Here is a 16,928-nt window from a genome sequence, read left to right on the forward strand (position 1 = left end):
TTGGTTAAGGAGCTGAACAAAGACCCAAGTGCTGGCACAGTGCAGTAGCTGAGTTAAGTGAAACTGAGCTTTTAACTTCAGCCACAGCAGAGCTGAGCTGTGATTAATCCTTACTCAAAATCATTCTGTTTTACACACGCACATTTCCTGCAGCATCCCCGGCTCATTCCTGTAGTGGTGCCTACTTGTACTACTATAAACAACGAATTCAAGTCATGTGAAATGCCTTTCAGTTACTTAATATCAAAAAATAACATGTGAGCATGTGCTGGCTCCTCTCACCCTGCCTTTCAAGTTCAAGGCCGAGGACACATTTGCCAGAGAGCCCTGCATAAACATCCCCACCTGAAAACACCAGCTTTTCAGAGGGGTAACTTACACCTGAGCCCATCTTCTAAAGCACAGTAGAGGCAACTCAACCTAGCCTGTCTGAGCTTTCAATAATTCAGTATCAGAATTAAACAATCCAAGATGCAAAAGCCCTTTACTCAGGGCAGCTCACAGTTGGCCGTGCCCCAACATCTTCCTGCTGCAGTCAAAAAGTTCTGCTGTCTGTGAACCAACACCAGCCCCTGCATGATGCAAAACCCTCACCAAATAAAACAGGGCTCTGATTGTGTGTTATTACTTGTGTCTGCAGTGAGGGAGAGGAGCTGTTGCCAGAAGTAGCACACACAGCACTTACAAGACTTCCCTCAAATACCTGATGCCCAGAAGATGTAGAGTCTTAAACATCATTTATCATCATCGTAAGGATTCTGGCACATATTTACCCCTCACTGTAGCTAGGATCACTACTCTGCTTTCAGACTACACAGTATCAGACATGCCAGTAACATACTTAATAATCCAGCCACAAGTTGAGGATTGCAAAAGGAAAAGCAGTTTTATTTAGTTTTCAACAGGTGCCACTAAACATGGAAAACAAGTCAGGTTTTCATGTTTTGCAATGCACATGCTCATAAAAGATTAAGTTTAAATTACATGCAAGAGACTAAATTCCTTCACACTTTACAAAACAGGTCTGAAGCAAATAAAATGATTGTACATGACATTTACATTAGAAAGAGTATGCTAACAGTTGTAGCTTCCGTAAGCACGTCCACGTTCAGCCCCTCAGCCAAAAGCTGCCCCACAGTTAGGGCATCTTCTCTGCCTCAGTGCAAGGCAGAACAGAATCCCAATTGGAAAGAACACAATGGCACACAGAACACCAAGACAGGTGAAGGTGTCCTCCAACACGCCAACCCTGCAAAAAGGGAAAACAGACTCAGTCAAGGACACTCACCAGGTTTGCCCCCAGGTCACCATTCTGCTTTGGCAGTCACAAGAAACAACACCATTTTATAGAGCAAGATAAAGTACAAGGTTTGGGATTTGTTCCTGGGTCCTACTTCTCAAAATTGATTTCCCTTTACAATTGTAGAGGAACTAATTATTGATGTCACATGGCTCCAGCTGACTCCCAACTCCATAACCACACGGAAATTTTCTTTCAGCACATTCTTATGACAGCAGCAATTTATCTTCATTTCAGTCCCTGACTCCTTTCTGAAGTGCTGTATCTGAGCATCCCCCAAAATAAAGACAGTAAACCAGAGAATTCAGATTTTAGAAATTTGTGCAGTTACATTAAATAGTCAAGATTTGGAGTTTAGCAAAACACTCAAACAAGATGTATCCTCCTGGTACAGTGAAAGTCAACGCAAACAGAGCTGAGTGACCCTGAGGTGCAGGCAGTCAGCAGGGCCAACAAGCTGCAGCTTCCCTGTCAGCAGTCAGGGACAAGCTCTTGGATGTGTAAAGAGAGCAAAGGAAGGAAAGTGGAGGCTCAAGAGACAATTTCTTACAGCAACTTGATTCAACTTGGGAACAATTTCCCTTCCCCTCAACTTTCATCAGAAGCCAAAGGTTTTTTCCAAATGTTCTTGATATTTTGCTGCTTATTCAAGTTCACGTTCCCCTTAAGCTTTCCCTCACTTTAATGCACTTCATTTCTGTTTGCAGAGATAGACGTTAACTCTGTATCTGGTATAAAATAAAGGAACTGTCAGGTTACCACTGATCCCAGCAGTAACTTTTATCATTTCATGTCCTCAGATAATGCTCTTTGAAGGCAACTAAAAAATGTAGACAAAGGTCATATCACCACAGAGATGAGAGTCTCAGCACACAGGAGTCCCACAGCTCAGACTTGTGCAGCCTGTGCTGGACGTTGTGGCTACTCCCACAAACTCAGCATAACATGAGCCATGGGGAGAGAACAGGAAGCTCTCCTCAAGTGCTCTGGAGTCATGGGGAGAGAACAGTAGTACCTGCACTACTGAAACTCACCCTGCAAAATGTGGGGAAAAGGGTCAGATCTGAAGTCCTGAGGAGTGTCTTGAAGCAGAACGCTGCTGCAGAGCTCATCTCTCACTGTTCTCTCTGGGCACACAGATATTCAAGAGTAATCTTACACTGTTGTGGCAAAACGAAGTGCCTGCCCTGAGAGCTGGAGCTCAGAGACCTGCCACCTCCTTGGAACACTCTGCTACTAGAGCTGGAATGCAAAGAAATTCAGGACTGTTGGGACCAGACCAGTTACAGATACAGGGGCCAAAAAGACACTGCAGTGTTCAGCCAGAGCCATCAGGTCTGGATGAAGCAGCTGAATTTGACAATTTGCACTTGAGAAATGCACAAAATGCTGACCACCCTCAGACCAAACAGAAACCAGCAGCACAAGTTCAGGAGGTGAGGCCTCTCCTTTTCCCCTGTCCACAGGTTAACACAGTAACACACTGGATGAAGAGGCTCAAGCACACTCTTGAGGTTTCTGAGTAATTCAAGATTCAGTTTTCACACTGCAGATTCACCCAAGGCAGGCAAAGCCTCTTTTCCAGGCATTTCAGTGACATCACAAATAACACAATGTGGAAAATGCACACTAAGTAGAGTACACAGCACATTACAGCTGTTGTATTTCCTGCCTGCTCTGCTGCTACACTAATGCCTTCTTTTCCTTTTGCACACACTGAGCAGTTCCCTCTTGCAGGCATCCAACTCCTGTTCATTACTGTTTTGAAATATTCTCCTTGTCTCTTAATAATTCCATATTGAGTTCCTGCCCTGAAACCTACATTTGTTACAAGTAAGCCAGTGTGCTTAGTTAAGAGTATAAACAGCCTGTTGATGTGGCCTTAAAAGAATAAACACATTAATCAAACAGAGGGATCAATCAGGGTACTGCTGTTCAGGCCCAACAGTGATGAGCACAGCCCAACCCACTCCAATCAACCCTCTTAATCACCTTGCAGGGCCCCAGTCCATTGGTAAGCACATGTCTCTGACACTTTAAATAGAATTTCTTTTAAATTCCCTTCCCCCTAAACAGAGTTACTCAGAAGTGTTTTGTGGTAGTGCAAAATGCCAAGTTAAACTAAAACTAAAAATTAAAAAATTGCCATCCATACTCAATGTCAGAATAAGGGAAAAGGCCCAGAGAGGGACAAAGTAAGGCACAGGGAGCACTTCTGGGTCAGCACTGGAGAAGAACAGGGACAGCCCAGGCCAGCAGCAGAGCAAGGCAGCTCCAGGGGACATTCACCTGAGCTGTGCCTGCATGACCTCCACACCATACCTGTTGTTTCAGAGCTCCTATCACGTCTAACTGAGTGATTACAGCATTAGCCACACAAACACTTCTTGGCTTCTGCTGATTTATGTCAGCACCTAATTTTAGATGAGCACTTACCCAACCACTGCTTAGCCAGTTACTAAGTTTAAGAAGCAAAAAAAACCCTTTTTATAAGGGAGACTATGAATATTTTTTTTGCTTGTATATCTTACCTGAGATGTGGAGTAATTAGAGACTCCATATTCAAACTGTGGATTCACTAAAGTTAACCAAACATAAATTTTCTTCTACAGCATAAACCACATGAAAGCTGATTATAACTGCACCACTCCCACTCTAAAAATAAAGTGGAAAGGTTTATTTATACTGCAAGCAGCATCTTGCATTTAAGCTATAAATGCAGCTGCCAACGCCATACAGTAAGGTCAATTATGCCTACTGACAAGTACTTAAAACCAAACTGTTTTTCAGATAACCCCCTTTATCAAAGTAACTCTTAAAACATTAAGACCTTAAGTCAAACCTCAGGATGAGAGGGCTGATAAAGAGATCTGTGAGCACAGCATTGGTACAATCTAGCACGTGCATTTTTAGACTTACCACTACATCACAGTATTTAAATGTGGGTTTATCAGCATTTTTTAGACATTACAAATACATTCAAAGGGTCACCCCAGGTAATCAGAGACAGACTGACTGTACCACAAGCTCTGCAAGACATGAAAAGAAACTGCACTTGAGAAAACTGCTATCCTCCACACAGAGCACTGATCACCTGGAATTTTCCCAACATATCCCATCTTCTGCCACAGAGTTTGGTTGAGTTTCAAAATTTAAATTTGAATGGAAACATCAGACCAGGGACAAGCATGGACTATGGCATCTACATGCTAACTCTTTAATTTTGAGCATACAAACAAAAACAGCCAGAGTTTCTTTATCACCACCTGGCTAATGCAACAGCAGCAGCTATGTTGAGAATGTTCAAATCTCACCTGCAGCTGCAGAAGAAAAAGAATTGACAATTATATATGGAACTGCTGAGTAAGCACTGGATGTTTACAGTTTTAATTTCTATGAAGAGGGGTATCAGCTCCTCCAGCCTCAGCTTGAGGGCACCTTGAATGGTTATTGATCCACATTGACAAGAAGCAGCCCAAATCTCTAAGTAGCCACTGGCTTGCCCTCCTCAGCACAAGATGTACATATATGTAAATGCAAGTATCCTTAAAAACCACTTCCAAGTAAGAGGCACAACAGTATTTACAGATTTATCTGTATTTCCTTATGCTTGAGGCCTCATTTCTTATACAGAGGCTTGCTGCAGAAGCAGAGGAATCCTGGCAATGGGAGCAGCCTGCATCTGTTTGTTGAAATGCCTCCAAACCACCACCATTCTCTGCTGCAGGAGCACCACTGCTTTAATTCCAGTTCCAATCAAAGAGCCTCAAGGCTTCACACCAACAGCCCAGCCTGGCAAACAAGGCAGAGCACACAAGTGCTCCCTTGTGGGGTCCCTGTGGGGTGCACATCCAGCAGGGTGAACCACACTGAGCCCTGCTGGGGTTTTTCCTCCCTGGTCTGCACACACAGCCCAATCAGTACCACTGTGGTGACCAAAAACAAGGGCAGCTCCCTCCTCTCTCCCAGAACAACTCATTGCTACGAAATCCTTCAAGTATTCTTCAAGACAAATGGTGACTCTAAGAAAAAAAAAATGCTGTAATTTAGGACCAGTGACAGACTAGGCATTCGAGACCAGATTATCATTTTTATATAGTCCCATTAGGGAATACATTCCTGTTGTGCCTTATTTTTCTAAGAAATTAGACTACATGAGATTAGTGTGTTTTGATTATTGTCTGCCAATCAGGTCAGAGCAATGGAACAAAACCCCTCAGAAGCAGCCAGAGCTGCACTGTTTTCATCTGGGACCCTGCTACAGGTTTATCCCTCCTCTCTGCAGGGCTCAACTTCCTGCTCAGCAGCTACTCTTGAGCTGGGAAAAGTCCCAGCTCTCCCAGTCAGGAATTCCAAAGGGCACTCGTGGCATCTGCCCAAGCCTCCTGGATCAAGGCTGTCTTCTCCCCCATCCTCTTCACAGCACTCTCAAAAAGGTACTGCAAAGTTTGATTCACTCTCAAAGTTCAAAAGGATCTCCAGCTTGCTGCTGGAAACCAAAAATCCTCAGGTTTGCTCACACTATCAGACATGCTCTCTAAACAGGTGGTTTCTTGCTGTTACCTTTTTAAAATTCCTCACATATTTAACCAATGAATATAATTCAATTGTTTTCAGAATATTTACATAAAGTTTAAATATAGTTATGAATAACTATAGAAAGCCTGTATCCTGAGCAGCCTTTTATCAAAGCCCACACAGCATTTGTGACTGAAATAATAGAAGACTGAAATTTGGAAGCACTTGATCACCTAAGTGCAATTTTTCTAGAGTCTGTTCCCTCAGGAGACATGTGTGTAATTGACAAAAACAAAATTTCAACCAAAACCTGAGAAGTCATAATTTTGTCAAGTCAAACAAAACCCCAGTAAATTAAAAAACCCCACCACAACAACAAACCAAAATCACACTTGTGACAGGGAGAATGCTGTAAGACATCTCAGAATAAATACAGTTTTAAACTTGTCTCATCTTCCAGTTTGGGAAAAAGCCTCAGTGTTGGCATAACTTGAGACCCACTACAATGCTGGTCCAGCAGATGCACTGCAGCTGTCAGAAGTGAAAGTTGCAGCAGTGTGAGGTCCTTTCCCTTGCTCTTTCTCCCCAACAACTGAATAAGGTTGAACAGGGAAATAAAAACCCAACAGGGCCTATCACAGGCTCTCTCCCAGATTTTGAAGGAACTGGCTTTTGCAATCATCAGATCAAGAGAATGTTTGTACCGTTTTTAAACAGAACTTTCTTCTGTTAAATAACAGGAAAGCAAACATTCCTGAGCAGTTAGTTATCGCCAAAAACAAAAGACAGAGAAAAAGAAAATGAAAGTGACCACAAGTAAATCAGCCAGGCTGCATGTTCCAAGCTAAAAAAATAATTCCACAGCAGGATATCACAAGTCAGTGCTGTAATGACTCAATGTGTAGTTGGGAGCATAAAACAGTTTAAAAGCAAGACCTGGCCAAACCTGAAATGTCAACTAGAAGAAGCCATAAAGCTGACAAGACTGTGCAACTCAGTTTAATTCTGTGTACATCAGGGCTGAGAGAAGAACACACACCGAGACAACAGGATTACAGCCACCAAGGACACTCAGAGTGCAAGGATGGAACACACATTAATACTGAGGTCTGTAACTAGAAAGCAACACTGACCAGTGATGAATGAGCTCGATGTAAGGAATAGCTCTAAGCAAGAGGCACAGCTTGTGAGACAGGAGAGTCATCCCTCAGATGGCAGCAGTGCTTCAGAGGGAGAAGGGCAGGGATGCAATTACCAGTCACCACAGGCATATTACCAACTTCAGAGAGGCTACTGCTGGAGATACTTTGTACTTTTTATGACTAAATACCATTAAAAGAAAAAAGATCGACTGTACTCGAGACAGCTTATTAACCCCAAGATCACTCATGACTGCAGTAAAATAGACACCAGTTCAAATAACAGACTACTACTGTGTATTTCTCCTCATCACCATATATTTTAGGTTGGAAATGGTTTTGATTTCAATCAGCAACATGAACACATGCCATAGTGCAACAGAGTGCTTTGTATTTCTAATGGCAGAAATCCTCTTGATGGCCTTTAGGTTACTCCATCAGTTACACCACTCCACAGCCACTCACAAAGCTGTTCCTGGTGATGGAAAGCAGATGAGAAGAGAAGCAGACTTCTCTAACAATCATGCACCATCAGAACAGGAAAGTAACAGGACAACTAATGTGGTAGTTTGATAACAAAGTTTTTTATGCACCATTAATAGCTTTTAATATTTTTCAATGCCCCTTCAACAACTTTTCTGCTCAGGGCAGTATTCAGAGCATAGCTGCACATTGCATTAGTCATAAAATAGGTTTCCAGGGCATGGAAGTAAACTAGAACTGTATGTAAGGTCTTGAGAAGTCAAGGAGGATTGAGTGTTTTCCCTAAAAGTAGCAGTCAGTGTAACCTTCCAGAATATGAACCCTGCCCCTTCAACCTCCCATGAATATTTCCAATATTATGCTTTTCACCCAGCCTCCCTGTCCTTTTTCCTGAAGTAATACACTATCAATTCCATGACTACTCAAAAAAAAAAAAAAACAAAACCAAAGAAAACCAGCAATCTGAGCTTTTTCCCTCCTACCTTGACACTTGACTCCCATTCTAAGGACAATTAGGAACTAACAAGGTAATAGGACAAAGGAGATTTACACACCATTACTAGATACAATTACTCATCCTGGAGGTTCCCTGACCCAGAATATTTCACAGTTTATTTTTTTCAAAGCCTAAAACAGAAACTGAGGATCCAAGAGTAAACTAGGATTTCGTGGAGAGTATTTTGCTTCAGGAAAGAGTCCACAATGTTTACTTCCAGCTGGGCATACCTAATGACTTAAGAAAGCTATTCAAGTGAGATCACTTTAAAACAACTAACAAGACTGCCCATTTTCAAAAAATTGGCTAAAGTTATATAAAGTTATATGTGCAAATGATTGTTTCAAGTCTTTCCCAGACCATCCCAGAAGTCTCAAGCCTGTTCAAGAAGAGTTTGGACAACAGTCTCAGGCACACGGTGGGATTCTTGGAATGTCCTGTACAGGCCCAGGAGTTGGACTAGATGATTCTGATGGGTCCCTTCCAACTCAGCATATTCTATGAACTACCAGAAAAAGAAAAAAAATAATAGCAACAGGAGCCTAACCATTTTCAGCTATTTCCAAGAGCACTTCCCTAGTGAAATGCTTTGAGCTGTCCTGGAGTCAGGGCCAGAAGACCTGACTGTATAAGCACACTGCCTGCCTCTCTCCAAGGCATGCACAACATCTGCCCTGTCTTCTGGTTGAGCTACAGCATCAGCATGTTGATGTAGTCACTCAGGAACTACCACATCCTCTGAACAGCTCAGCACCTGCTTTCCCCCACTGTTTAAAACACACCTTCTAGATCAATAGCTCTAGCTGGTACAGGTTTTTCAGCCTTAACTAGTGGCACTTCAACAGGCACTGGATTTTACATAACACCACTAAGGATACTTCTTATTTGAATCTACATCTGAAGGCAGGTATGGACTCTCAGACAAACACCAACTTCAACACTTGGGCTACAGCCTCTGCCACATGACATCCTCTGTCACATTCATCAACACCAAACTGGTATCACTTGAACTCCTCAGGCAGGTCGGTTTCCTACACATTCTGAAAGGCAAGGAAAGGCTCAGACCTGCAGGAAATCAAGTGCCTCCTTGCAAGACAGCCCAAGGGTAACTCCTGTACACTTTAACAGAGGGGAATGAGCCTGCATTTGAGTCACAGCTGGCCAAGCAGAGCAGTGCCTGAACTGCACCAGCAGCTATCCCTCTGCCCTCAGCCATGGCCTAATATCCTGGGAAGAGAAGAACTGAGAAGTGAAAGGGAATTCAGCTGACTTACAGCACTAGTGAGGAAACTGAGTGTCTCCTTCCTTTTTTATGACTGTGATCTCCAAGGGGGAAGTTATTCTCTTGCTGCAACTCCATGTAACAGCTGACCACTTTTTCTGCTTTTCACCACTGCAGCAGACTAACATTTTTGGTCTGGTCTATCAATTTCTCTGTTCTGCTGTAGTTCAAGGACTTTTAGAGATGTTTTAAGCCACTAATGTTTTTAGCCAATACTGACAATCACCCTCTACCTGGTTTTGCATGGTTTGGATTGGGAATGGGAACACACACCACAGCTGCAGAAGTCCTTCCACAGTACTGCCAGTAAACCAGAAGTGACAATGGTCAAAGATCACAGTTTCACAATAAAGTCATGCTACTCACCATCACCAGGCATAAACACATCAAAAAGGACTTCCTGTCATGCTCTTCGCCAAGAACTGACCAGATACATTTGTTACTGAAGTTCTGTTACTGAATTTCATTAAAATTATGGCTTGCCAATCTTCCTCCATCTTAAAGAACAGATTCATGTTTGAAGTGCCTTGCATTATTTACAGCAGGTGTCATGAACCCACCAGGACAAGCTTGCACCACACAAACCAAAGCATTCCACTGCTAGATCTTAGTGCCTTTCCAGCTAATTTAACACATACACAAAGAAAAGCTATTGAAAACCAAGGAACCATATGGATACCTCTATCTTAAATAACAAAACCCAAGACTGAGTTTAATTCCTCAAGAGTCATTTTACCTGCAGGCAGGACAGCCACCAACTACTACTACAGAAGTGGTGGTGGCAGGCTGTTGAATGATGGTGTACGTGCTCGAGTAGTTTGGCTGTGATGTCGGTGGAGGAACAGCATACCCTAAAATAAAGCAAAAAACCCTCAATCACCACATGTAAGGCACAAAGAGTAAGGATAATTTACAGGTATGACATCAAAACATGGAAAATAATAAATAGGACTGCAGTCTTGATTAAACACTTTAAGCTCTATCAAAATCAAAACTGGAACAACTGGCACATCTACTGGCAAAGCCACTCCATAAACCCAGGTATCAGTTTAACCATCCCAAAAGGACACGGAGCTAATAATTAACTTTGAAATTTTGATTCAATGCCGTTGAGCACCAGGGAAAAACTGTTTAAACAATCACCATGGCTTTCACCATAGCTTTCACTTCTCAATGTTATGTATCAAGAACGTCCCACTCCAGCAGACAAATTATTTGAAGCAGAATAAATCTTCCTCTAGTTTCAAGCTTAAATTCCATATACTAAGTTTCTAACTGGAGAGCAAGGTAGGAGTGATAGGATGCAAGTAGAAAGAGATAGCCTAGGAAAAAAACCCAACTTTTAGAAAGTCCATGTTGTTCGCAAAAGAAAAGCAGTTTTAACAGCTGTAGATAGAAGACAGAAGCCTTTAAATGCTCTATTAACATTAAAAACTTCAAATTATTTTAAAAAAGATTTTGAAAGGTACAGTTAGATGTACGCAGTGTAATAAAGGCACAGTTTGCCCAGTTATAATCCATTTTGAGCTTATTTCCCAAGTTCTCAGACTTTCTTCAATCAAGTTATCCATCTGTGAAGTCAGGCAACCTCATTATTCAAACTGAAAATAACCACTAATACTTGTATCGCAGGAAAACGAGCTTCAAGTTTTCACAGGAAAATCAATGTATAGCCTTATGGTTCAACTCAAAGACAGGAGTCTGTGTCTGCTGTGCAACTTTTAGAGCTTTTGAAGCATTTCTCTTTGCTGAGAGGCCACTTCTTTCTTCGGCAGATGTTAGCATTAACTCAGTTAGCAAAAACATTGCATCTGCTTACCTGCCCAAGTCTCTCCCAGACCACTGAAGCGTAGCCGAAGAAACGAACATTAACCAGAGTACAGCGGAGCGCAGGCAAAGAACAAGTCTGGGGTCTGTTTTAGTGCCAAGCGCAACTGTGGCTCTGCCGCTGTTCGGAGGCAGAAAACCTGGCCGGGTCAGGAATGCCCTCGACCCCAGCCGGGATTTTGGGGAGAGCGCAAAACGAACACCTCAGGGGCCCCCGAGAGAAGGAGGGGAAAGGGAGATGGCGCTTTGGAACACCGGGATCCCGGCGCCGCCGCCTCCCCGCACTGCCTTCGAGCGGGGGAGCCGCGACGCCCGCAGGGCCCCGCCGTGCCGGGGGAGCTCCCCGCTCCTGCCGGCCATCCCCGGCCCGGTTCCCGAGCCCGCGGCCCCGGGGCACAGCCGCCCGGCCCCGGGAGCGGTGGGGGCAGGGGGCTCCCCGCAGCCGCCCCCCGCCCCAGCGAAGGGACGGCGAGGCGCCCGCTCCGCACACCGGGAACCCCACACCGCCCACCCCGGGTCGGCGCCGCCCGTGACCCACCTGGGGCGGCCGCGGCGCCCGGGTAGGAGTACGGCGGGGGAGGCTGGAAGCCGGGCTGCGGGGCGGGGATGGCGCCGTAGTTGCCGTGCCCGTAGTCGTAGCCCGGCGCGCCCGGTGCGGCGGGGCTGTAGGCGGGGGGCCGCTCCTGCAGCAGCGGTTTGCTGTCCATGCTGGGCCGGCGCTGCCTCGTCCCGCGGGGCCGACCAGGAAGCGGCGCCCGGCCCGGCGCGCGCGCCGCCCGCCCCGCCCCGCCCGGGGGCGCCGGAGCTCGGGGGCGGCGGCGGCGCGAGGGGCCCGCGGCGGGACCGGGACGGGACCGGACCGGACCGGACGGGGCAGCGGCGGCCCCGGGGCTGCGCTCGCGGCCGGTCACGAGGCCGCCGCTCCCCACGTGACGCCGCTCCCGGAGCGGCGCGCGGCGACTCCACCGGGGGGCGCAGGGAACGCTCGGCCTTAAAGGGGCCGCGCCCGCCGGGGCCCGCACCGGCACCGACTGCCCCGCACCGGCACTGACACCTGCACCGGCACCGACTGCCCCGCACCGGCACTGACACCTGCACCGGCACCGACTGCCCCGCACCCTGGTGCCCCGGTCAGCGGGACCGCGAGCACGCTGCCCTATCTGGGGGTACCGGGTTCTCTCGCTCGGACACCGGAGCAGCCGCTGCTCTGTCACTAGGCTGGGGAAGGATTTTTAAGGTGCTCGCTCCTGCCCGTGCGCTCTCCCCAGACTGCGATCCTGTGCCGTGCCCCTGCTTGCGCAGGGAGCTTGGAACGGATGTGGTCCCTTCCAACCTGAGCCGTTCTGTGAAATGCAATCCCTGCTGGAAGCCGGTGGGCTGGGGGAGGTGAGGATGAGATTGGTTACTCGCAGTGACTTCTGCAAAGTCCTACATTCCCACTGCCAAGAGCTGCACCTGAGTGCTTAAGGGAAAAAGAGCTCTGGGATGGTGGCACAGGGTAAGAATGTTGTAAAGAGAGGGAATGCTGTCGAAAAGAAATTGAGAAAAAAAAAAAGCAGGAGAAAATTCTCATGGTTGAAAGAAACACTGAAGTTAAGAAACAAACACTACAGGAAGGAAGAGGAAAGCAAAGGTGATGCTGCTGCCTCCTGTACAGGAACGAGTTGAACAACACTTTAACCAGATTCAGCTGCTTCTGAAACCCACATTCTTGATGATTGCCCAGGCCAGCTGCTGTGAAGATCGTAAATGTCTTTTACTCCAACTAGAACTCTTGCCTCTTCCCTCCACACCTTTATCCCTTGAGCTGTCTGACTCACCAAATCTCTTGGTTTGGAAATCCCTGGTTTGTCCTTCGCTACAGGTCCCAGCACAGCTTTATCACCATGGCAAACACTGTGACTCCATCCCATGACAGGTCCTGTGCAGTAGGGAAGGGTTAGCCCCATTTCATAGGAAGAGAGAAAAAAAAACATTAAAAAAAGAAGTCTCTAAACAATTTGCCTCAAAAGGACACAAATTTTTGAAACAGATGGGGACACAGATCACACCACCCCAAACTGAAGCCAGTGCCATCATCACACGATGGTGAGGGGGTCCCTGCCCTCCTGCCTTCTGTCTCATTCCTCTGGTTTGCAGGTAACCCATTTGGAAGGGGCATCTCGTCTGAGGGCTCTCTTGCTTACTTTAACTGTAGCGGTATAAATATTGCCTGAGGCTTTTGAATGAAAAATCATAAGACACAAATCCAATGCAGCACTTCCTCATTAGGGAAAAGATACTTCCTTAAAATGAAGTAACAAGGAAAAATCCCTCTTTTAAAGAAGTAAGGTGTCAGAAAGCACAGATGAGTCGGAAAGCACAGTAGGAAACCTCTCTATACAAACCCCTCTGACTGCAATAGGACAAAGGCTGCAAAGCAGTAAAATAGGATTGAAGCTATCTGGACAAGGTTTTGGTTCACTGGAGAAAACTTTCTTCCTGAGTCATGCAGTAAGCACAGAACTGAAGGACAGAAGTGAGGAAGGATATCTGCATATTTTCTTTCTCTTTTGCAAGGCTTCAGCCATTTAGAGAAGACCCAGGATGCAGCTTTCATAGGCCACACACTGGGAGGGAGGTTCCCATTAACCCTGTGCAAATCCATTTACATTCAGCTGTCTGCAAAAGCTTCCTTGTTAGCTCCTTACAGAATTGCAGCTCTATTGCAACACCAGCAATTGAACAAAGAAGGGCTCAGCATTGGACACCCAGAGCAGAGGAAGTTCTTGTAAGGCATCAGTTCAATCCTAACTTCTACATCAAAGTACAGGTGTAGCAGAGCCACTGACCACAGAGAAGGCAAAGAGCCACCAGTGTTATCGAGAGCATTTGTTTGGTTTCACATGTAATGTCCTCCTTAAAATAACCAGGGAGAAACTGTACTGGTTGTAAATGACTTATTGTGCAAACCCCTTGCATAGCCAGTCATTTATGCATTATCCAGTCATTTATGTTACCATCCTGTAAGATTACAGGTTCAAAATCCAAACCATGGAAAAAAAAACAAAACAGGAAATGCAACATAAATTCTTCCATGTTTCCCATGGAAAACAATTAAAATCTTATCTCTACCTGCTAATAGTGGCCACAAGATTGAGTACACATCAATTGTATCAGTCAAAACCACAGAAAATCCAGCAAAAAGAATTTTCTAAGATCTACACTGTACTTTGTCTTATAAATATGTTTTGCTACAATGATCAAATCATCAAAACGCTACTAAGAGAGCAAAAATCCTGTGTTGAACAGGTCCTAGTCTGTGCAAGGGACCAAACCACTGCAGTGAGTCAAGTGTCCTGGGGCTCAGCAGGAAACGACCCAGACGGGATGGCTTTGCCTCACACAGGAATCATTCCAGAGAATTTCATGTGTGCATCAACCCTCCAAACCACAACCCTCTGCACACCAAAACCATCTGTACCCACAGCCCACAGGACAAGAGCAAGGCAGATGTATTCTTCTTAAGCAGTAACTAGAAACGCCTCAGGCAAGACTGACAACAGATCAGCCAGTTCCCTTTGAAAGAGGTCTGCAGTGCTTCTTAACTCCTGTACTGGCCTGCAAGATATATGAAGATCTGGGATACTTTTGGTTCAGATATTGGAATGGACAGGCGTGGGAGTCCTTGCCTATCTTGTTAATTTTCTGTCTCACTTCAAAATGAACTGGAATGTGATGCGTAGCACTGAACATCCTTCTAAAGCTGAGATATACAAGCGAGCAGTTTCAAAGGAAGGTTATTTGTAGCAGGGCAAGTGAGTGGTATCCTGCAATAAATGTTAAGCAGCACCTTTGGTGTCACCCAGGGAAGGAGGATTGTTACTGTGCTCCTACTGCACTGCCACAGATTGTAACAGGAAAGGCCACCTCCTCCCTGACACCTCAGGCAGGACATTTACTGACACATCTCAACTTCAGGCTGGCTTCCCTCATTCTGGCTGCAGCCACTGCTCACTCCAAGCTGGACAGACGGATGGGCTCTGCCTGCACGATCCCCTTCCACAGAATCACAGCATCACAGAATGGGTCAGGCTGGAAGGGACCACAGTGCCTCATCTGTTCAACTTTCTTGACCCTTCAAGCAGGGTCATTCTAGAGTGCATGGCGCAGGATGGCATCCAGACAGTCCTTGAATATCTTCATGCGGGAAACTCCACGCTCTCTCTGGGCAATCTGTGCCAGTACTCGGTCACTGCACAGCTAAGTTGCTCTTCCTCGTGTTGAGGTGGAACGCCCTGAATCAATGTCTACCCGTTGTCTCTTGTTCTATTGCTCGGCACCACCGAGCAGAGCCTGGCTCCATCCTCTTGACACCTCCCCTGCGATACTTCTACCTCTGGATGAGGTCTCCTCTCTGCCGTCTCTTCTCGAGGCCGACCAGGCCCGGCTCCCTCAGCCTTCCCTCACAAGATCCGCTCCAGACCCTTGCTCAGCTCTGCCGCCGTCCCCGCCGTTCCCCCAGCCGGGCCCCGCCGCCCGCCCGTGACGCTCGCGGCCCGCGCCAATGGCGGCGGCGCTCGGAGCCGCTGTGGGCGCGGCGCTCCCCCCGGCCGCGGCTCCGCGGGGCCGCCTTGCCGGGGCGCGGCGGCTCCTTCCGCCGGGAGCGGCACCGGGCGGCGGGAGGCAGGTGAGGGGCGAGCCCGGGGCGGTGCCGCTCGCTGCCCGCGGGCCGGGTCGGGCCGCGCCGTGCAGGGCAGGGTGGGTGGGTGGGTGGAGGTCGGGCCCCCGTCGCCCTTCCCGGCGGCTCCGGCGCTGTCGGGAGCAGCGGCGGAGCCGTGGGCAGCTGGCGGCACCTCCGCGCAGCCCCGGCCGGGAAGGCGCGGGGGGCGTTTCGGGTCGCTCCGGAGCCCCGCGCCCGCCTCCTGCCGCAGCCCGCGGGGAGCGGGGCCGTGCCCGGCCCGGGCCGCCCCAAGGCCGGCGGCGCCGCAGCCCCGCACGGCCCCTGAGCCGATCCGGCCTTAACGCCCGGCCGGGCGCGGTGCTGGCCTTGGCGCGTTTGTGGAGCGCTCTGGGATCCCCGCGGGCTCCGAAAGGCGCGTCCGTGTCGGGACGGGGGTACCGGAGGAGTCCCCGCTCGGTTCGTGTGACACGGAGGAGAAATATGTGCGAGGTGTGCCTTGGAAGACGTCGAGTCCTGGGGTGGTTCACGTCCTTCCACGGCCTGAATTCGGGGACAGGGCCCTACTCTCCCGAGGAACGTCATTGCTTTTATTATGTGCAAGGAGTTGGGGTATTTTTCTTGTATTCTGTAGTAATCAGAATTATGCTAGGCCGCTGAAAATTTGATTAACAATAGTTGTCTTCATTTAAGCATTTTAGTTCTATCCCAAATTACCTGGCTGAGCTGCAGGGTGAGGAATAATTCAGTAGATTGGATATTTCCCAGGCCCTTGACAATACCTGACAACTTCTGTCTTCACTGAAAAGCACATAAACCAGCAGCACTGAGCATCCTTCAAAATTGGGCAATATTTGTCTTCATCTGTAGCACAGCCAGTGCAAAGGGGCTTAAAGTGAAGTCTTAACAGTTCATAATACCAAATTCATTTGAGATTTTCCCATGATTCCCCAAACACTTTTGAGAAAGTTCAGATGAAAAAGTATGTAGAAACTCTCACTTGTCTTGGCTACCTTGAGTATTTTAAACCAGTTGCATTAGCCTGGGTTATTTTAATTGTCCCATCTATGTTTTTCTTAACTTCATAATCTTTGGAACTTTCCTCACCTTTTCCCAAACTGTTCCAGGTATGTTTCTGCCTGCCTGGACTGTCATTCCATATACAGGCCTTCATTTATATCTTTGCCCCTCCTCAAGAGACCCAAGGATCACTTCTTTGTTAT

At 47.1% G+C, this 16,928-nt stretch overlaps 1 protein-coding gene across 1 annotated transcript; it reads right to left on the reverse strand.

Annotated features, from left to right (window-relative positions):
• Window positions 1–860: 860 nt before the first annotated feature.
• On the reverse strand, window positions 861–11,871 carry BRI3 (brain protein I3). The gene is made up of 3 exons (XM_062503514.1): window positions 11,584–11,871; window positions 9,955–10,069; window positions 861–1,249 (listed from the first exon to the last, which is right to left on the reverse strand). Exons 1-3 carry the CDS (start codon window positions 11,750–11,752, stop codon window positions 1,117–1,119), a joined length of 417 nt encoding a protein of 138 aa, XP_062359498.1. The 5' UTR covers window positions 11,753–11,871; the 3' UTR covers window positions 861–1,116.
• Between the last annotated feature and the right edge of the window lie 5,057 nt (window positions 11,872–16,928).

This window comes from Cinclus cinclus, chromosome 16, assembly GCF_963662255.1.
Source record: "Cinclus cinclus chromosome 16, bCinCin1.1, whole genome shotgun sequence".
NCBI classification, from domain to species: Eukaryota; Metazoa; Chordata; class Aves; order Passeriformes; family Cinclidae; genus Cinclus; species Cinclus cinclus.